The following is a 21,443-nucleotide window of genomic DNA, read 5'->3' as shown; positions in this document are numbered from 1 at the left end:
AATTACATAGAACTTATACAACTCCACACCAAAAACACAATCCAACTTAAAAAAAAAAAATGGGCAGAGGACCTGAATAGACACTTCTCTGAAGAGGTCATACAGGTGGCCAATAGACATATGAAAAGATGCTCAGTATCACTAATCATCAGAGAAATTAAAATTAAAACCCCAATGAGATATCACCTCACACCTGTCAGAATGGCTATCATCAGTGAATAAACAAATATCAAGTGTTGGCGAGGATGTGGAGAAAAGGGAACCCTCATGCACTGTTGGTGTGAAGGCAGACTGATGCAGCCCTTGTGGGAAAGTGTATGGAGGTTCCTCGAAAAAATTAAAAGTGGAACTGCTTTATGACCCAGCAATTCCACTTCTGGGTATATATCTAAAGAAATCCAAAACACTAATTAGAATATATGAACCCCTGTGATCATTGCAGCATTATTTACAGTAGCCAAAATATAGAAGCAACCCAAGTATCCATTAATAGATGAGTGGATAAAAAAAGTGGTGAAATTATATATATATATACCACTCAGCCATAAAAAAAAGAATGAAACCTCACCATTTGTGACAACATGGATGGACCTAGAGCAGTGGTCGGCAAACTGCGGCTCGCGAGCCACATGCGGCTCTTTAGCCCTTGAGTGTGGCTTTTCCAAAAAATACCACGTGCGAGCGTGCATATACAGTGCGATTGAAACTTCATGGTCCATGCACAGAAGTCGGTATTTTGTGGAAGAGCCACACTCAAGGGGCCAAAGATTCTTCATGTGGTCGGCGAGCCGAGTTTGCCGACCACTGACCTAGGGGATATTATCCTAAGTGAAATAAGTCAAAGACAAATACCATATGATTTCACTTACATGTGGAATCTAAAGAACAAAACAAATGAACAAACAAAATGGAAACAGACTCAGATACAGAGAACAGACTGATGGTTGCCAAAGGGGAGAGGGGCTGGAGAGCTGGGTAAAAAAGGTGGAGAGATTAAGAAGTACAAATTGGTAGTTACAAAATAGTGATGGAGACATAAAGCACAGCTTAGGGAATAAGTCTATATTGTAATAACTATGTCTGGTGCCAGATGGGTACTGGAAATATTGGGGGAACACTTTGTAAAGTATTATCTAACCACTGTGCTGTAAACCTGAAACTAACACAAAATAATGTTGAATGTAAAATGTAATTGAAAAATAAAATTTAAATAAAAAAGGAAATACACGTAAGGAAACGTTGATTCTGAACTGGATTCTTTTTTTTTTTTAAAGGATGTTATTAGGACATTTGACAAAACATGAATGGACTCTAAGGGTTAGATGGTAGTAATACATCGATATTAATGTCCTGATTTTGCTGGTTGTATTGTGGTTAAGAAGGAGAATGTCCTTATTTGTAGGAAATACACTAAGTATTTGGGTGATGGGACATCAGGTCTGCAATATAGTTGCAAGTGGCTCAGGAAAAAACATTTTTTGTTCTATATGTGTAACTCAAGTTTGTTTTAGAATAAACTGATTTTAAAAAATAAATTAGGTTTATTTTTTAAAAAGATAAACTAGGTTGCACCAGTTATTCCCAGTGCTCCTGTAGATTCTGCTGTCCTCAAAATCCAAAGTATGTGAGCAAATACAATAGTCAATCATCCTAAACCAGCAATTTTCAACCGTTTTTATTTCATGGCACACACAAAGTCATTATTAAAATTCTTTAGCGGGTGCGCGCGCATGCACACACACACACACACACATTATTTTTGCTGATCTAACTAAAAGGTATAATTTTTAGTCATTCTCACCAAATGGCTATTGTATTAGTTGTTGTCATTTTTTTTTATATGACAGTCTTAGGGAAAAGAGGTCAGTGCTCCTGACTAAATAGTCAGTTATTGCATGTTTTAAAAATTCTTGCACACACCTGTTGAAAACCCACCAGGGACAAACCTGCAACCCAACCAAGTCAGATTTATTGATTCGTTGCAACCAAAGAAACTAAACACTGAAAGGAGTTTTTAGGGGTAAAATAGGCAGGTTTAGGGAGTTTTAAAAATACAGAGGGTCTGCCCTAGCTGGTTTGGCTCAGTGGATAGAGCGCTGGCTTGTGGACTGAAGGGTCCCAGGTTCGATTCCAGTCAAGGGGACGTGCCTGTGTTGTGGGATTCATCCCCAGTGGGGGGTGTGCAGGAGGCAGCCGATGTTTCTATCCCTCTCCCTTCCTCTCTGAAATCAATTTAAAAATATATATTAAAAATACAGAGGGTCCATGGGAGAGGCAAAGTTTGCTGGGGGCTGGGAGCTGCCAAAAGGCATCCATTCACAAAGAACTAAAGGCTCCACAGCCTAAAGGGAGAGGAAGATACCCATTCACAGAAGATAAGTGGGGGAACAGAAGGGAGAAAGAGGAAAACAGATTTTCACAGGGAGTAGAGAATTCTACCACAGGACGGGGAGAAGAATAAAGGGAGACCCCACGTGGGGTTGGAGCTCTAAAGCTGCTATAGTGACCAACCAGAGGAGAATATCAGGACGAAAAGAACTGCAGCCTTTATAAACCTGGGGGAAAGGGGGCTCAGTGGGCTACCCCTTTGGGACCCCCTCCCCACGTGGGAGTCTGTGCTTGCTTCCCAATAAATTTCCACCTTTTCCTTTTGTCCGTGGCTTCATTCTTCGAATCCACCTGGACAAGAACCTGGGACATCACCTGGGACATCCTGCTCAGAGGAAAACCACGCGTTTCGGTTTAATTTCCGCGTCTCACCACCAGAGGAACTGCAGGGTGCCTCCCCATACAAAAGGGAGCTGTAGGATTTGTGGGGAAGGTGCACTTCAGGTAAAATTCAAGTGAAACCGTATTGACAGGCTCCAAGCAAAGCAGCTGTGTGTAAAGGCAACATCAGGTTTGTTCTGAGAAGTGGGTGTAGGCTCTTTCATTGGAAACTACAAAGTTAAGGAAATATGGGATGTTCTTTTCAGGAACCCCTTATCTGAGCCCCGCTCCTGGGTAGAAATCGAGACTGCTTCCCTGTTCGTGTCTTAGATCCTCCAGGCTGGAGTGGGATGTTTTGTTCCTACAAACAGCAACCTTTACGTGGACTTACAAGGTTTCCCGGTGGTTAAGAACACAGTACTCGTCCAAAACTGGGGGCGGTTATAACACTTTTCCTTCCGACGGTCCTTAAAAAAGAAACGCCGTTTCCTGTTACGTTACAATTGCCTTCATCTGACACGGTTATCCGTCCTGATGAATGGCTGGGCACACTTTTCCTTCCTCAGCTGTTACAAGCGTTGCATTCGGCCTCTCAAACCACAGCTAATCCTCCTCTCGGGGCCTTGCGTAGGGTCCAGCTTTTTTTTTTTTTTTTAATATATTTTATTGATTTTTTACAGAGAGGAACGGAGAGGGATAGAGTTAGAAACATCGATGTGAGAGAAACATCGATCAGCTGCCTCCTGCACACTCCCCACTGGGGATGTGCCCGCAACCAAGGTACATGCCCTTGACCGGAATCGAACCTGGGACTCTTCAGTCCGCAGGCCGACGCTCCATCCACTGAGCCAAACCGGTTAGTTAGGGCATAGGGTCCAGCTTTGCTGGACCTGCTTTCTTCTCCTTCCGAACTCGAGCCTCCCTCGCAGCTGGAGGCCCCACACCTGGGTTAAACGCGCCTCTTTCTCCAAATCCGGGTTTAAGCTGTCCGCCTTCGCTGGCTCCCTGGGGGCGCTCCGCTCTTCTCGACTCCGATTGGGTGAATTCCACGCCTCTCATCGCGCCGGGGGCGGGGCGCGGCGCCAGAAGATGACGTCACGGCGGCGGGGCGGAAACTTTGGGTTGATTCGGCTCTCGGCTGGCGTCGGACGCTCGGAGACCGTTCCGTCGGCGCCGCCGCCGCAATGACCATCTGTCAGTTCTTCCTTCAAGGCCGCTGTCGCTTTGGGGAGCGGTGCTGGAACGAACACCCCGGCGCCTGGGGTGCGGGCGGCGGACGGCAGCAACAGCCCTCAGGTGACCTGGCGCTCAGCCCGCCGCCTCCGCCGCTGGCCGGGCGGGGATGGGCCCGACGGGTCCAGCGGGTGGGGACCGGGCCTCCCGCGGGGGGCCCCGCGCGGCGCCCGCCACGCAGTTTCCTTCCGGCGGTTTTGCCCGCGTCTTAGGCACTCGGTCCGTTTGTGTTGAGCGGGCGAAGCCGGGGCCGTGGTCCTGGTTCTGAGGCCGAACCATGAGTGTGAAGTCAGATGTACGTGCGTCAAACCCTCCCCTTCGGTGGGTGGCAGTGGTTCCGAGAATTGGCACAGGTCGACCCCACGCCTCCTTGCCGTTCTCTACCCTTCCGGGGACTTGTTGTTTTTCCCTTGACTCGAATATAATTTTTACTAAACTTCTTTTCCGGGGCTCTTCACTTTGGGGAAGTCGCCAACTCCTTTGGAAATAGAGTAAGGTAGCAGAGCCATTCCTCAGATATGCTCATCGAATTGGGGGTGAAGTTGGGAGGATGGGGTGCCCAATGAAGAACTCGGGGCTACGAGGGGACGGAGTGCAGAGGACCGGGTTGGCCTGCTCCCTGGGCCCGAGTCCTTAACGAAGGTTTTGGGATGTTCCGTTAAACCAGTTAGGAATGATGCAAAAAGCGCTGTCTTCCAGGAGAGGGGAGATCAGACATGAAACCATGGCAACACACACGCTTTTAAAGGTCCGACGAAGAGGTTTTCTCTTCTTAGGATTGGAACCTAGTCCTTAAACTAGGATCACAAGGTGCTGACCACTCTCGCACTCTCACCCCCCTTCCCTTTGGGGGGATGTTCACCTTACCTTTCAACCTTAAGCGGCATTGCGGTGTCATGCCTGATCCCCCTTCCGGAAGGCAGTCTTTTTTGCATCACCCACAATAGCTGTAGTGAATTACTCCAAACCAACAGTTAGGAGTTGGAGTCTGATCAATGTGAGTGTACTTCCGTGAACAACGGAATGTAAACGTTAAATGGATAGATTAATCGATGGACAGGTGTAATATAACTCATCACGTAGTGTATTTAGCCACCTGAAACAAAATGTTTTTGAAATTAAGAAGTATGAAGACCAAAAGCTGTATACAGAAGACTAATTGGACTTCTTCCGTTATGTCATTCCCCAAAGGATTTGGAACTTTAGAAAAATAAAATACCATGAATCCCTACTTGAGGGATCTTTCTGGTCCAGCAATCTGCCTCTTCTCTTTGGTTTTATTAAGGAGTTTTAGAGTTGGGAGATGAATTTTCATAAAGGAGTATATCTCCCATCACTCCACTTTTTTTCCCCCTCATGTTGTGGAGACCCCCAACCATAAAATTATTTTCGTTGCTACTCCACTTTTTAATACATTTAATGGAATATCTCCAATTCAGTGAATTATCTTGGGCCCAACTAGGAAGTTGGGTAATTGAAATACTTTAAGTGATAAGATTTTTTTAAAATATAGAGATAGAGAGGTTAGAGTCCTGTTGGCTCATTTTGATAATTATGAAATATTAGTAATATGCTCATAATAGAGGAACTCAATGCACTTTTTCATATGCAAATCATCTTTATAATCTCCCCCTGAAAGACAGGTGGCTGTTTTCCCAGAGAGAATACTGAGTCAAATAGATTTAAGCATCTATTCAAAGACAGAGGGTAGAATCTTATCTTTTATATTCAACAAACTTTTTAGTACATTCCTAATTTTTTAGACTTTATTATTATATTAGGCCCACTGGGAGAGCAAGAATAATACAGACAGCTTTTTATCCTGAAGGAGCTTATGATTTAGAATATATGTCCTCTATCCACACCACTATCAAGCAGTTATTTACTTAATAAGCTTATGTCAGCTGAATCTAGTAATAATATCATTATTTTTCTAGGGATTTACAGTCTTCTCAATCTTGTTAACCAGAAATTCAATTAGACTATTATGTGATTGGTTGATATTACACTGAACTACAGTATTTAAGGACAAAATGAAGAGTTTTGTGATTTTATTTTATTTTATTTTATTTATTTATTTTTTAATATATTTTATTGATTTTTTACAGAGAGGAAGGGAGAGAGATAGAGAGTTAGAGACATCGATGAGAGAGAAACATCGATCAGCTGCCTCCTGCACATCTCCTACTGGGGATGTGCCCGCAACCCAGGTACATGCCCTTGACCGGAATCGAACCTGGGACCCTTCAGTCCGCAGGCCGACGCTCTATCCACTGAGCCAAACCGGTTTCGGCAGAGTTTTGTGATTTTAAATGAGTGGAAATGTTGAGTCTTTGCATAATGTCTGCATGTAATAAGACAAAATATAATTAAATTTTTAGATATTTAAAAGATGAGTTGCTGGTAAAATTGTTTTATTTTATTTATTTATTTATTTTTTAAATATATTTTATTGATTTTTTACAGAGAGGAAGGGAGGGGGATAGTTAGAAACATCGATGAGAGAGAAACATTGATCAGCTGCCTCCTGCACACCTCCTACTGGGGATGTGCCCGCAACCAAGGTACATGCCCTTGACCGGAATCGAACCCGGGACCCTTCAGTCCGCAGGCTGACGCTATATCCACTGAGCCAAACTGGTTAGGGCTTTATTTTATGTTTTATTTCAGGTAGTAACAGACGTGGATGGAATGCCACCAGCCAGAGATACTCCAGTGTTATCCAGCCATCCAGTTTCTCCAAATCCACACCATGGGGGGGCAGCAGAGAGCAAGAAAAACCATCTTTTGGTTCTTTTGATTCTGGAGATTCAGCTAACAGGAACAGGGGGTTTGGATTATCTCAGAACCCATTTGCTACTTCACCTACCTCTGATGAACAGAAAGATGAAAAGAAATTTCTGTAAGTGAAAGCATTCAGAAAAATTATCTTTTTTCTTCTTTTTTTAAAAATTACTTATATTTTTAAAGAAATAATACACTATTTAAAAAATCAGAATAAGCAAAAAGAAAAAAAAAGCACTGATGACCCTATCACTCAGAGATAACCACTATTTTGCATAGATATCATACTAGATTTTATTTCATTTAAAAATGTGTCATCTTTCCATATCTGTACAGAGCCTTCTTAGAGCTAATTATGCTTTTCCCACTTTTCTGTTGATAACACTATATATTGTGAATGTCTTTCTAAGGTAGTCCTGCTTAAGTTGGTTGTAAATTATGAGACCTTTACAAAGTATGAGGTAATTTAAAGCAACTTGTGAGCTTGGAGGTCAAATAGCATCTCGAATTTTTCTTTTTAAAACTTTTACTTCATTTACGTCATTCAAATTGAAAAAGTGAATTAATTTGATTTAATTTGATTCCCTTCCCTTTTGTGGAGTAAATTCCTTAACATTTCTGGAGAACATTTGTAGCAGAAGTTACGACTGGTGCCAAATCAGTGCCTGGCTATCTAACTTCCCTCAGCTTCTGGCTCCCAGGACAAAAATATACTTGTTAGTCTTTTACTTTCCATATAACCAAGTTAGAATCAATGGTAACCATTTTAAGTTGTGTACCATATACTACTGATTTTTTTTTTTAAGAAAAAACAAATGAGCCTCTCCTTCCTATATTTGATGTTTTTGTAAAAATCCTAAATTTAATATAGATTCTCTGTGGTATCATTTTATTAATTGTAGCATTCTGGACGGGGCAGGAGGGGATTTAATTTAGAGCTGACTCTATCCACAGCTTTGCCAACAAATTAACTGTGTGGGTATGGATCTATTTCCCCTTTTGAAAAGCGTGAGAATTAGACAAAATGATCTCTAAAGTCCTACCCATTTAAAAATATTATGCTTTTTACACTAGAGGCCCAGCACATGAATTCGTGCACATTGAAAGGAAATTAGTTAGAAGGTGGCCAGTGGGGTGGGACTGGGCAGGATGGGCCAGACACATCCTGGAGCCAACCTTCCTTGGTCCCTCCCCGCCAGCTGCACCTGAGGTGGCACTGGGGCTCTAAGGGTGTCTGCGGAGTAAGCAGGGTCCCTCCAGCAGGTGGGGTCCCTTGGCCTGGCCTGCAGGATCGGGCCGAAACCGGCAGTCCGACATCCCCCAAGGGGTCCTGGAGTGTAAGAGGACACTCTGCAAAGTTGCTGTTGCTTGGCAGCTCCTGCGTTGAGCATCTGCCCCCTGGTAGTCAGTGTGTGTCATAGCTTTTATATATATAGATGGTACTTTCTCTTTCCCAGTTAAATGATCATTGATGTTTATGATAATGAGCAAAAAGATTAAAGTTGTATATTTGACTCTATTTTAGTTCCTTAATACATATTGTACAATAGTTCTCAGTTAAATGTATTGGTTAATGGTTCCGTGTACTGGAAAACCAAAATTATGAACTTCTTTAGTCTTATAATATCTACAACATGAAGTGTAGTTTATATTTCTATAAACTTCTGCTTTAATAAACACTTGAGAAAACATAATGGGAAAAAATCTAAAAGTACATATTTACTACAATTTAAAATTTCAATCATTGAAAGTTATAACTGATAAATTTTAATAAGCAGATGAAAAAGATTCTCTTTTTTTGTCAGGGAAGGAATTGTGAAAGATATGGAGGTTTGGGAATCATCAGGGCAGTGGATGTTCTCTGCTTATTCACCAATGAAAAAGAAACCTAGTATTTCAGGTAACTGAGAAATTGTATGTTTTTAAAATATGTTTTACAACTCTTATTTTCTAAAACCAGGACCATGCCAAATAAAGAAATTAACATTGTTTAAAGTATTTGAGTATTCTAGCAGAACCTCTTGATTCAGAGGTTGAAGTTGGAAGGTATATTCTTTTAAGATATGTAGTTCTCAGTACAATCAGGACCCACCACAGTTCCCATTCTGTAAGCCCAGGCAGAGGCTCTGCTTTCTTGGTTCCCTACAGGTACAACTTCAGAACCTCTTGGCTGCCTACAGGGAATAGAAGAGTCATAGCCTCCCTGCCATTAAGGCCTTGGCTGTCCGATTCTTTCTTCTCTTGCTTCCCTATCTTTCTTTTTAAGGATAGTTGTTTTTCATAAAGCATGTGAAGGCCTACGCTGGAGGTAATGTCTGAAGGTAAAGAGCTTTAGCTGGGCTATAGGGATAGCGTTTCTGTAGATACCCTTTTCTTCCCATTTTCTTTTGTCCACAGTTTCTAAGCCCTTTCTGGGCTGAAACCTACACACCACACTTCTCTAAGCCCACTCTGGGTGGTCCTGGGCTTCTGCCCTATTGAGTAAACAGCAGGTACCTAGCAGATGAGAGCCCTTGCGATCCCTCAGAACTCTGGGACCTCTGCTCTGTGTCAGCTCCACCTGCTCATTCTCTGTGAGCATGTGTGTCACACAGCTCCTTAGTTGTTTATTTACTCAATCATTCAACAAATTCTTACTGAATTTCTTTTGTGCCAGGCCCTATTCTAAGTGCTGGGGATATAGTGATGAGCAAGATGGACAAGATCCCTCCCTTATGAAGCTTATGTTCTTGAGGGAGGGAGCCAATAAGTAATACAAATAAATAAGAGAATTTCAGATAGTGATTTTTCTATAAAGAAAATAAAGAAGTACTAAGCCTTTTTAAATCAGTTCAGAATTAAACCTAATGCTTACTGAATGCCCTAAAGCAGTGGTTCTCAAAATGTGGAATGTAGATCCCTAAGTATGGTTGCCAGATAAAATATGGGTTCCCAGTTAAATTTATTTTAGATAAACAAAGAATAATATTTTAATATATGAATAGCCCTTGTGACATACTTATACTAAAAAAGTATTTGTTGTATGTCTAAAATTCAAATTCTGTATTGTTTGCTGAATTTGGCAATCCTATTCCCGAAACCCTTGCAGGGGGCTGTGCAAATTCAAAAATATTTTCATCATAATACTAACACATTAATTGCCATTTTCACTGTGTTGACATTAGCACAGTTGGTGCAAAAGCATTAATGCGTAAAATACATTGCATCGTAGTAAATATACATCAAGGCAGAGACAATAAACTATTAAAGTATGTAGTAGTCAATTAAAAAAATAATGTCATTTTCACTTAATGTCCTTGATGAAATGGTAAGAGTTATTACTTTTATTAAATATTGACCTTTGAGTGCAAACCTTTTGCTATTCCATGTGACAAAATGGGAAGCGCACATAAAGTGATCCTGCACCGTGCTCATGTGTGATGGTTATGTTGAGGGAAAGCACTCATGTGATTGCTGCCTTGTGAGCTGAACCAGCCACTCTTCTTCCCCCACAGGACAATTTTTATTTGAAAGAATGACTGAGAACTATGGTTATTTAGACTTAAGTGTTTAGTGACATTTTCTTTAAAAAAAATAAATGAAGTGAGCCTATCACTTCATAGAAAACAACTGACAGTGTTTATTGCCAATGATAAAATTCAGCCTTTCAAGTGAAAATTTGATTATGGAAAACTGTTTTCTGCTAATGTGAGCTTGATGACTTCTTGATACTTAAAGTCTCGTCTGATGAGATGGATAGTGACATTAATAAGTATAAATATTTTAATATTATACAATGACAGTTGCCAACATTTGGAAGTTCTAGATAACTCAGTAGAACTTCCAAATGCTCAATCTATAATGTTACAAAATTATACATGGCTGAAAAATCCATTCTAAGTGCAAGATAAACCAGTGGATTTAATATAATTGTACAAAAATGTTGCATCCACATTGTAGCTAGCCTTTAGAAACTACTACCTGTTGCCCTAGCCAGTTTGGCTCAGTGGATAGAGCATTGGCCTGCAGACTGAAGGGTCCTGGTTTCCTTTCTGGGGTTGCCGGCTCCTTCCCAGTCCCAGCCCTGGTTGGGGCACATGCTGGAGGCAACCAATCAATGCGTTTCTCTCACATAGATATTTCTCTCTGTCTTTCCCTCTCTCTCCACTCTAACTCAATGGAAAAATATCCTCGGGTGAGGATAAAAATAAAAAAAAGAAACTACTACCTGTCAAGTTTTGGTATAATATCAAAGAAGAATATTCACAATTATCTGAAAAGGCCATTAAATTCATCCTTTTCCAACTACATATCTGTGTGAGAACAGGTTTTCTTCAGACACTGCAACCAGGCAATATATTGCAAAAGATTCCATGCATCTAATTGTTTCCTGAAATTAAATCCTGTAAATTATGTTAAGGTCAGAAGGAGTGAACATTTCTAAGGCTAGCGATGCTTATTGACAGATTTCCTCCCAGATAAGTTGTATATTTTTAATCCCCTTAATGGCAATTTAAGAGAAAGTCCACTTCACCACATTCTTAATAACAATAAATATTCATTTTTCGTTTTTGCCAGTCTGATAAGTAAAGCATTTTATCTCTATTTTAAGTTGTATTTTTAAAATTTAACTTTTTATTTCATTTATTTACTGGATATTTGTATTTTTGTGACTTGCCTATTTATTATATTTGCTCAAATTAACTTTTTTTTAATGATTTGTAAGAGCTACTCATACATTAACATTGGCTCTTCTCCTGTCATGTTGCAATTATGGCTTTCCCAGCTTATCATTTGCCTTTAAATTTTGCTTATTGTTTCTAACATATAGAATATTTTTTTAGACAGAAGTTTGAATGTATATATAGTCAACTTTCTTTTTCTTCTCTTTCTTATTCTTTCTTCTCCATTTTGTTATTCTTTCCTCTTCGTTTATCTTTAGAAAAAGTTCCCCCTTCAAAGATCAAATAACCAACTACATTTTATTCTAATTTTATACTTATTTAAACATGAAAGAGAGTGTAGGCTCCTTATAATTATGTAAATTTTCTAATGATCAACATTAGCATACTTTCTTGTCTAGCACCTTTAGGTTTACTATACTGTTGAAAGTATTGGCATTTATTTTAAAGATTCAAATTGATTCCTCACTTCAGGTTTTACAGACATTTCACCAGAGGAGTTGAGGCTTGAATACCATAACTTCTTAACCAGCAATAACTTACAGAGTTATGTAAGTTTGTTTCCTATTCATCTACCTCAATAACAGATTAGCTGTTAATTACTATCTTCTTTGTTTGTAGTCAAAGGTTGGCAAAGTGGGTGAGGTCTACAAGTTTTTCAAGACAAGGTTATTTTTATTTTCTAAATTACTTTTCTTGAAATTGATTGGTTATCTAAAATGGTGATAATATATTTTGACTGTAGTAACTGGGAATGTCATTATTTCATTACAAATTATCCAGCAATCAATCCCAGAAATCAAACCCTTTCATCATTTGACAAACATTTATAGAGCATTTCTTAGGTGCAGACACCGTGATGAAAGCTAGAAAGACAAAGTTAAATAAAGCAGTCTGTTATATAGATTAACATTCTCACATGTCATATATCAAAAAATAGAAAAGCTGGGTTTGAATAAGTTTGATGCTAAAGGAAGTGAAATAAAGTCTGTATTTTTTGTTGTCTATAGTCATGATCATGCGTTTTAACTAGCACACATGTTCGCCTCCTATCCAAATATAACTAACTATCTGCTGCCAGATACTTAGGATTCTTAACCAGAAGATACAAGGAGTTGAAGAACAGGGCGAGGGGACTATAGCTGGAATATCTTTGGAAAATAGGGACAGGTCAATGCAAATTTTACAAGTTATGGACCATAAGAATGTTTCATTAACTTTTTTGTGATTTTGGCAAAGGCGTGAAGTTGTCATTTGAGCGATTAACTTAAATACTCAATATTGACTCATTATTTTTCTGTCTTCTCTCTTCAGCTGAATTCTATCCAACAGTTAAAAAATCAGTGGAGGAACAGGGTAAATGAACTGAAAACTCTAAATACATCAACTAAAATAGCTTTGGTGAGTATTGGAGAGTTTGCTACAGGGAAGTGACTTATCTATTGCTTTATTGCAGAGAATTTTACTTTCTATTTGGAAAGCAAAGTTAAACTCAGCTGGTGTGGTTCGGTGGTTGAGCATCAACATATGAACCAGTAGGTTATGATTTGATTCCTGGACAAGGCCCATGCTCAGGTTGCAGGCTCGATCCCCAGTAGGGGGCGTGCAAGAGGCAGCTGATCACTGACTCTCATCATTGATGTTTCTCTCTTTCTCCCTCTCCCTTCCTCTCTGAAATAAATCAAAATATATTTAAGAAAACAACCACAAATTATGAATCACACATTCTCAAGAACTGTATCATCATTTAGAGGCAAGGCCCTGAAATTGCTTTCTCTCTGTTCTTCAGTCAGAAAAGCATAGGAAATCATGCTTTTTAAAAATTGTTTTTAGAGAAAATTTTAAACTTTTGTAGTATTAATTTTGAAATTGAAAAATATTACATACATTCAAATATTTCAAGTTATCAGCATTTAAAAATAAATTGCTTTTAAAAATGACATGAGTGTACATTGTTTATTCATTTACCTGTTAATGAATATCACACTAAGAGAGAGAGACTAGATTTTAAAAAAAAGTACATACTAGTAATTACATTTATATGAAACTAAAAAAGACAGACCTTGTCTATAGTGATAGAAAGCAGGTGAGTGGTTTCTTGGTGCCAGGAGTTGGGGGAGGGCTGACTGGAAAAGGACACAGGGAGCTTTTAGGGGTGATGGAAATGTTCTAACTCTTGATAATGGTGGTGATTATAAGTTTGTCAAAGCTCATTGAAATATATATATATTTTATAAATATATAGGTATAAAATGGATGCATTTTATTGTATGTAAACTATACCTCAATAGAGTTTAATATTTAAATGTGCTATTGGGGCTTCCAAATGAGAGAAATCGTATCTGTTTGAGTTGATTAGGAAAGGCTTTGGCAAAGGGGTAAGTGAAAAGTTTCTTAAAAAGGAGATTAAGATTTCAGTAAGCAGAGATGAAAGACCTTTCAAGAGCAGGAAGTAGCAAGAGCATGAAATATTTGCAGGCAATGGGAAATGTGTAATAGATTTTAGTGGTAAGTTTCAGTAGTGACATTGTGAATCAACTTCAGTTCAAGTGTTAGAGTGAATAGAATGGGATCCTCTAAAGGTCCCTTACCTAATATCTAGGTTTCTTGATAAATGCAGGTCAGCCTATAGACACTGAAATACATTCTTAAAATTTTTTTTCTGATTTTAGTATGTGTTCATTCGAAAATTTAGAAAATATTTAAAAGCAAGAATAAAATTAAAACCATAATTCATTAACCAATTACTCTTAATCTTTGAGCTTGGTTTACTTTTTTTTAATGTATATTCATATTGTGGGCATTTTTCTATGTTAAAAACATTTAGCTTCACATTTTTAAGTGCATATTTTAAACATTGAATTTGGCTGTGAAGTATATAGAGTTATTTATGAAGTACTTTATTATTTGCCTGTTTTTACAGCTCTCCGATATAAAGGATGGAATAAATCAAGCAACACCTACATTTGGATTTGGCAGTAGGCAAACAGCAACATTCGGGTCACCAGGTAAGCGATACAGTAATGCAGGACTTCATTGATTTAGAAAAATAAGATTTTATAGGTTTGAAGTCATTAAGCCTGAAGGTATGTTAAATACCATTGAAGACCCTATGGCTCAAGCTTTAAAAGTATATTTTAGGAATGGTTTTCAAGACTTTGTTAGTTAGAGAAGCAGCACCTTTGAGGACTTTCTTGTCACTTGTATAATAACATAGTATCATCCTCAAGTGACAGCTCTAGTGAGATTTTTTGGGGGGGAGGCGGGGGAAGCCAAAAGCCAAAAGTCAAAAGTGAACGCGCACTTGCTAATCCCTGAGGTTTCTCAAAGCTGCCTCCTTGAGTGGTGCAAATGAGATCAGTGTAGCAGTAGCAGAAAGACAGAACAACAGGGTCCAGTGGGTTTGTTCTAGCTTCTCATTTTCCTTTTCTCCTCTCCTTCTAGTAATCGTCTCTCTTCCCAACATCCAAGCAGGCCAGGAATAAGGGAGAAATTGGGCGGGGGTGGGGGGTGGGGGCTGGTAATATGGCTACATTTTCTGACTATAATAGATTTTTTCTTTTTCTGATTTATTTGTAGGTTTTCCAGTGAATAACAGCATGGGTGATAATGCTCAAAATTCTAGTTTTACAACAAGCTCTGGATTTGCCACTGCCCCTACTGGAAGCCCTTCAGTGTTCGGGAATATTCCAGCATTTGGAGCTGTTCCCTCTACCAGTCCTGCCATCACTACTTCTACTCCAGCTCCTGGATTTGGGAAACCTGAAATCACATCTGCTGCTTCATTTTCCTTTAAAACCCCTGCAGCCTCGGGATTTGGCTCAGCCGGGTTTTCAGGATTCCCAGCTCCCATGGCGGCAGGCCCTGTGGGAGTTCCAGGGGCCCCAGCCTTCGGAAACAGCAGTTCTGTGGCTGGCTTTGGTAGTCCAGGCTCACATTCTCACACTCCTTTTTCCAAGTCATTCAGTGACACTCATGATGGACATAGCAGCACATCCACCTCTGTCCCTGTCTCAAATGGCAGCACGACCACAGGTAATGAATTATTCACACCCAAGCATCAACTAACAGCAGAAGAACTGAGGCAATTTCAGTCTAAGAAATTTACTCTGGGGAAAATTCCATTGAAGCCACCACCTGTGGAACTTCTAAATATTTGAAAGGACAATTTTAAATACAGAAAAGAATGACTTTTAAATTGTTTTGAATGGTTCATATAGAAGAATAGATATACACACACATGTATATATATACTTATATATTTATATGGAATATAGCTTTAGGGGTTTGAAATTTAACATTTTTTTCTTGAACCTAACTATTTAAATAAAACACAATAGCCAGCAAGAGATTTTCTTTTACTATAATTATGAATGGAACTGAAAAGCTGTCTGTGCGCTGAATAAAGTATTTTCTCATCCTACATCATTTTACTATCTTAACCTTTAAAGTTTTTCCTTTAAAGATTGTTTTAAGGAGATAATTTCTAGAACCATTAGGGGGGAAATGCTTAAATATTTAGCTTACTTACCAAATAAACATCAGTAACATGACCTTCCTTCATGCAAAAGAAGATTCTCTTAAAGATAAATAATAGCTTTTAAAGAGTGAAAACTTTGATTTTTTAGAACCTAGGAGACATTTTTCCCTCATAATTTTGTCCCACCCCCCACCCTCCTCAATTTTGGCTCTCTCATGGGCCACCATTTGAGTTTTCTTCAACAATTTCAGGCTACTTTTTATCTTAGCCTAATTTTTATATAATTGTACTTATTCCTTACATTATCCAATCAAATGGATTGTAAGGGGAATAGAAATTGTGATCATGTGAATAAATAGTGTATGTAGAGGGGTCAGTATTCTAGCTCTGTTTCTAGAACTTTTATAATTCTTAGACATACTTAGATCTCCCTGTGTCCTCAGATTGAGGGGGTAACATCTTAATATCTTACATATGGTTGATCCAAAAAAACCAAAGACCTGGCCTGGGCTGAGGCACATATATCAGAGCTCTGTGCTCCTTTCTTAAACCTCAAAAAGTATGCAGCTATTACTGTGAGAACAGTTGTCTAACACAGAACTGATACTGAGCTGATTTTTTTAAGTGAAAATAAAACCTTCCCTAATAAAAGCTATGCACTCCAAATTATTTTAATATATGCAAAGGATGATAGACCTTAGAGGATCTAGATTCTCTGGTTCACTTCTTGAAGAACTGTATAGCTCCAACTAACAGTTCTGGAACCCCAGAATTTGGGATAGGATCTATACGCAAGGAGTGTATGTCTGAACCCACCTTTGGCTGGAGGTAATAAATAGACCCTAAGTTCCTACTTTGGTCTCAAGGTCTAAAGATTTTCCAATGTTTGTTCCAACTTGCAGTTGACTCCTAGAATGCCCCTACCCTAATGGAATGAACCCTACACTACCCTAGGTTTGTTACAAGCTTACCAGGCTCCCTTGGGTCCCACTTGAACTTGCCAGGTCCTGGAATCTCTGAGGATGGAAGTAAGGACCCAATGTTTCTAAATTTGCCTGATTATAATTATCACCTGAATACTTGTTAAATAATGCCCATTGGGTTAGACCTGGAAATGTGTGCTTTTTTACGAATTGTTCCATGAGCTCCGTCAGTCAACTTTGGGAAACAGGAGCCTAGCCGGCTACATTTAGGCTACTTAGTAATAGGTGATTTGGGAGTTTCGTTTTGATTTAATTATTGAAGTCTGTTTTCTGTGTTCTCACGCATGAAAAACTGTGGTGAACTTAATGAGATCCATCGTGGTCAAAAAAGCACAAATAAGTGCTATTGGTTACTTAAAAGTACAAGAAGTAAAGCAAAAATGTCCACAAAGTGGAAGCAACTGTGTGCATGGGTATTGGTATCAGAAGTCCGAGAAAGCTAGGAACTCCTAATCCTGGGCTAAGGGGCAGCAGAGTTTCAGAAAATCAGAAACAGGTAGCAATGAGCTGGTGGCCAGGCCTAAAGGTAGATTCAGTCAAGACCCTGAGAGGGAGAGGAAGTGACAATTGCAAATAAGGTTGTATTACAAGTAAACTGATTTAACTACCTTGATTATCTGATCACAGATTAGGAGAGAAGTGTCATAGCTGAAAGCTGGTTAGAAGGGGAGAGATAAAACAAGTTGATGTTAAAACACTTTCAAAGGCATAGCAGGATTTAGTTATACAATATTATTCTTAAGGGTAAAATAATTCAATCTCTTGTCCAACAACAGGAAATTGGTTAATTGTAGTAGATTCATATATTGGTATACTTAACAGTGTTCCTTTTTTTAAAAATTATATTTTTATTGATTTCAGAGAAGAAGGGAGAGGGAGAGAGATAGAAACATCAATGAGAGAGAATCATTGATTGGCTGCCCCCCGCACGCCCCCTACTGGGGATTGAGCCTGCAGCCCAGGCACAGGCCCTTGACTGGAATCGAACCCGGAACCCTCCAGTCCGTAGGCTGACACTCTATCCACTGAGCCAAACCAGCCAGGACTTAACAGTCTTTCTAAATGACCTAAAAAAATAGGGAATAACTTGGAAAGGTTTTTACCCTGTAGTCAACAGGCAAAAGCCTGTTATAAAGTAACATGTACAATGTTGTCCAATTTGGGGGAAAATATATATTCATTGGGGAAGAGGAGCTAAAAGTTAATAGCTCAAATTTGTTTGTAATGGTGGTAAAAAATAACATTAAATCTACCATCTTCACCATTTTTTACAAAATATATCTTTATTGATTTCAGAGAGAACGGGAGAGGAAGAGAAACATCAATGATGAGAGAGAATCATTGATAGGCTGCCTCCTGCTCGCCCCCTACTGGACATCAAGCCTGCAACCCGGGCATGTGCCCCTGACTGGAATCGAACCTGGGACTCTTCAGTCCACAGGCCAATACTCTATCCAGTGAGCCAAACCAGCTAGGGTCATCTTCACCATTTTTAAGTGTATAGTTCAGTAGTGTTAAGTAGTGTGTACAACATTCACATTATTGTATAATATCTCTGGAATTATTTATTCTAACCACATTGAAACTCTATACCCATTAAACATTAATTCTCTCTTCTTCTTCCCCCTAACCCCTGGCAACCACATTTCTATTTTCTGTTTCTATGATTTTGACTATTTTAGATACCTCATATGAGTATAATCATACAGTAATTGTCTTTGTGAATGGCATAGCTCACTAATCATAATATTCTCAAGGTTCATCCTTATGATAGAATGTAATAGGATTTCCTTCTCTTTTTAGGATTGCATGATATTTCATTGTATGTATACACCACGTTTTCTTTATATCCATTTCTCTGTTGATGAGATTTGGGTTGCTTCTACCTCCTGGCTACTGTAATGAACATGAGTATGCAGATAGCTCTTTGGGATCCCGCTTTGAATTCTTTCACTCATGTACTCAAAGTAAGATTGCTGGGTTATAGATGTATCCTTGGAGTTTTTTGAGTTTTATAAATTTGTATATCTTTTTATTCTCAGATTTTGGGAAGTTTGGGCCCATTATGTTTTTCAAATAAGCTCTGCCCTTCCACCACCACCTCTTTCTCTCCTCTTCCTCCTCCTCTTCCTCCTCCTCCTCCTCTCCTTCTTCCTCCTTCTCTTTCTTCTTCCATAACATACATGTTTTTCAACTTAATGATGTCCCATAAATTCCTTAGCTCTCCTCATTTTTCTCCAGTCATTTTCCTTTTTGCTTCTCTGTCTTAGAAACTTGAAAGTCCTGTCTTTGAGTTCACTGAATTTCTCTTCTGCCTAGTCGGATTTGATATTGAGTCCCTTTAGTGATTTTTTTTGTTCAGTAATTGTTTTTTTTTTTTTCATTTCCAGAATTTCTGCTTGGTTCTTTACAGTTTCTGTCTCTTTGTTGATATTCTCATTTTGGTCATATATTGTTTTCCTGATTTTGTTTGTCTATCTGTGCTCTCTTTTAATTCATTAACCATCTTTATGATGCTTATTTTTAATTCTTTGATAAATCATATGCCTATTTATTTAGGATCAGTTTCAGGAAATTTAATTTGTTCCTTTAAATGAACCATGTTTTCTTGTTTCTTTGTATGTCTTGTTATTTTCTATTGGGATTTTTAGCATTTGAAAAGTCAGCCACCTCTCTCAAACTTTATGGTCCTCTTTCATACAGAGGGGGACATTCTCCATTAAGCCCTGCTGGAGATTCCAGAGACCTCTCAAATCTACTCTGGGGATGAGTCCTCCCTGAGCCTGTGTGGAATATCCTAATTAAAAGGATCTGCCTGTTTCAACTCTACCGCTCCCCCTGATGTCTGATACTGTGGCTTCTGGTGCTATACATAGTGTGCCATGGTACTGGAGAGTCACCTAGTGTCAGTCTGTGGTACTGCATTTTCTAATGCATGTTGATCCCTTTCAGTTCTCAGAGGCCAAGCTCCCAATCTGGCTCCTGGTTCTTGTCAGTGCTTGGATTCAGGCAAGATAAAAACTGGTCCCTTGGGACGTCCACCTAAAGGTCAGCCGGGAGGAGCATAAGCTAGACGGAGACGTCCTCCCAACTGTCTTGACGGTAGCTGCTTCTCTTTGCTTCCTTCCAGTTCCATTCTGTCGGTTCTGCCTTTCCACTTTTATTTCCAGCACTTAAAGAACGAACTATTGAAAGCCTTGCAAATATGAAGGAATCTTTTAAGAAGAATGCTTTAAAGAATGAAACAGATGAAGACATTTTGTTTGCCCAAAATATTAGTTTATGTTGAGAATTATTATAGAAGAAGAAACAGAAGAGGTCCAACTTCAATAAAACTCATGAAAGGCCAATTAACAAGATACCACTTCATGCTCATCAAATTGGCAAAAAGTAAAGTCTGACAATAACAGGCATTGAAGACAAGGTAGAGACTTGTGAGCTGCTGGCAGGAGTGTGGATGGGTGCAAGCACTTCAGAAGGCAAGTTAGCAACATCTGGTAACATCAGAGATGCATCTCCTTACAACCTAGCAGCTCCATGCCGCAAAACCCACAGTGTGGTCTGAGCAGCAGCAGCACCACCACCTGAGAGCTTAACACAAATGCAGAATCTTGGGCCCCATTTCAAACCTACTGAATCAGTCTGCCCTTTAACAAGGCCAACCAGGTGATTATATGTGCCTGAACACAGTGCTTGGCAAGAGTAAGTTTACAGTTGTGAGTACACTAAAGAGAATATTCTTGTATTATTTGTTTATTAAATTATTGTCTTATTTATTGTTATTAACCTAATTAACCTACTCTTCCCCCCACCCCCCTACCCCCACTCCCACCCCCGTATATCAGGAACTATGCATTTGGGAAAAGGCGACCTGTACAAAACCACATAGTATTCTGTGTAGTAGCATTTCTCACAGCCTCTCACTGACTGATCAGGGCCATCCTGGATCAGCCATGGGATACACAGAGGCTCTTCTGATATTCCGACCAAACTCTGATACCAAGAGCTACTCCTATTTAACAGCTGAAAGGCTGGGCCCTGAGAGAGGGCTGGATTGTAGGATGGACATCTGGACCCCAGAAGGAGGTCTTGGCATTCGATACAGGAATGGATACTGGGTTCGAGGTCAGGGTCCCGGGATGGAGTTCTGGGCCCTGTCATAAAGTCCTAGGACAGCCGTGGGCAAACTACGGCCCGCGGGCCGGATCCAGCCCGTTTGAAATGAATAGAACTAAAAAAAAAAAAAAGACCGTACCCTTTTATGTAATGATGTTTACTTTGAATTTATATTAGTTCACACAAACACTCCATCCATGCTTTTGTTCCGGCCCTCCGGTCCAGTTTAAGAACCCATTGTGGCCCTCGAGTCAGAAAGTTTGCCCACCCCTGTCCTAGGACCTGGATGTAAGTCTGCACCCAGGCTGTAAGTCTGGGTCGGAGGGAGATCTGGATCCCCGGATGGAGGTCTGGGCCCCAAATAGGGTGCTGATCCCTGAATGGATGTCTGAGGACTGGAATGTGGTACAGTATTCCATTTCACCAATGAGTTGTAATTTATAAATTCTCTCCTCTGCTGGTGGACTTTTAGATTTT

The 21,443-nt window shown here is 39.6% G+C and overlaps 1 protein-coding gene across 3 annotated transcripts; it reads left to right on the top strand.

Annotated features, from left to right (window-relative positions):
* Positions 1 to 3,709: 3,709 nt before the first annotated feature.
* On the top strand, positions 3,710 to 15,810 carry NUPL2 (nucleoporin like 2). 3 transcript variants are annotated; one of them, XM_023753853.1, is made up of 8 exons: positions 3,710 to 4,005; positions 6,613 to 6,844; positions 8,532 to 8,626; positions 11,862 to 11,938; positions 12,702 to 12,788; positions 14,311 to 14,395; positions 14,832 to 14,861; positions 14,967 to 15,810. In XM_023753853.1, exons 1-8 carry the CDS (start codon positions 3,894 to 3,896, stop codon positions 15,545 to 15,547), a joined length of 1,299 nt encoding a protein of 432 aa, XP_023609621.1. In that variant the 5' UTR covers positions 3,710 to 3,893; the 3' UTR covers positions 15,548 to 15,810. The 3 variants fall into 3 exon arrangements, with proteins under 3 accessions (XP_023609621.1, XP_006088867.1, XP_023609622.1); XM_006088805.3 differs by lacking the exon at positions 14,832 to 14,861 and having other exon boundaries at positions 3,727 to 4,005; XM_023753854.1 differs by lacking the exons at positions 3,710 to 4,005; positions 8,532 to 8,626 and adding an exon at positions 4,073 to 4,237.
* The last annotated feature ends 5,633 nt before the right edge of the window (positions 15,811 to 21,443 follow it).

This window comes from Myotis lucifugus, unplaced genomic scaffold, assembly GCF_000147115.1.
Source record: "Myotis lucifugus unplaced genomic scaffold, Myoluc2.0 scaffold_52, whole genome shotgun sequence".
Lineage (NCBI taxonomy): Eukaryota > Metazoa > Chordata > Mammalia > Chiroptera > Vespertilionidae > Myotis > Myotis lucifugus.
The sequence above is the reverse complement of the archived record's forward strand: the minus strand, read 5'-3'. Positions and strand labels throughout refer to the sequence as shown.

Bases quoted from the DNA above. Each gene is read 5' to 3' on its own strand.
- NUPL2 (XM_023753853.1), top strand. From the start codon at position 3,894: ATGACCATCTGTCAGTTCTTCCTTCAAGGCCGCTGTCGCTTTGGGGAG. The intron at 11,939-12,701 runs GTAAGTTTGTTT...TTCTCTCTTCAG, and splicing joins GCAATAACTTACAGAGTTAT to CTGAATTCTATCCAACAGTT. The intron at 14,396-14,831 runs GTAAGCGATACA...CTCTCCTTCTAG, and splicing joins AGCAACATTCGGGTCACCAG to TAATCGTCTCTCTTCCCAAC.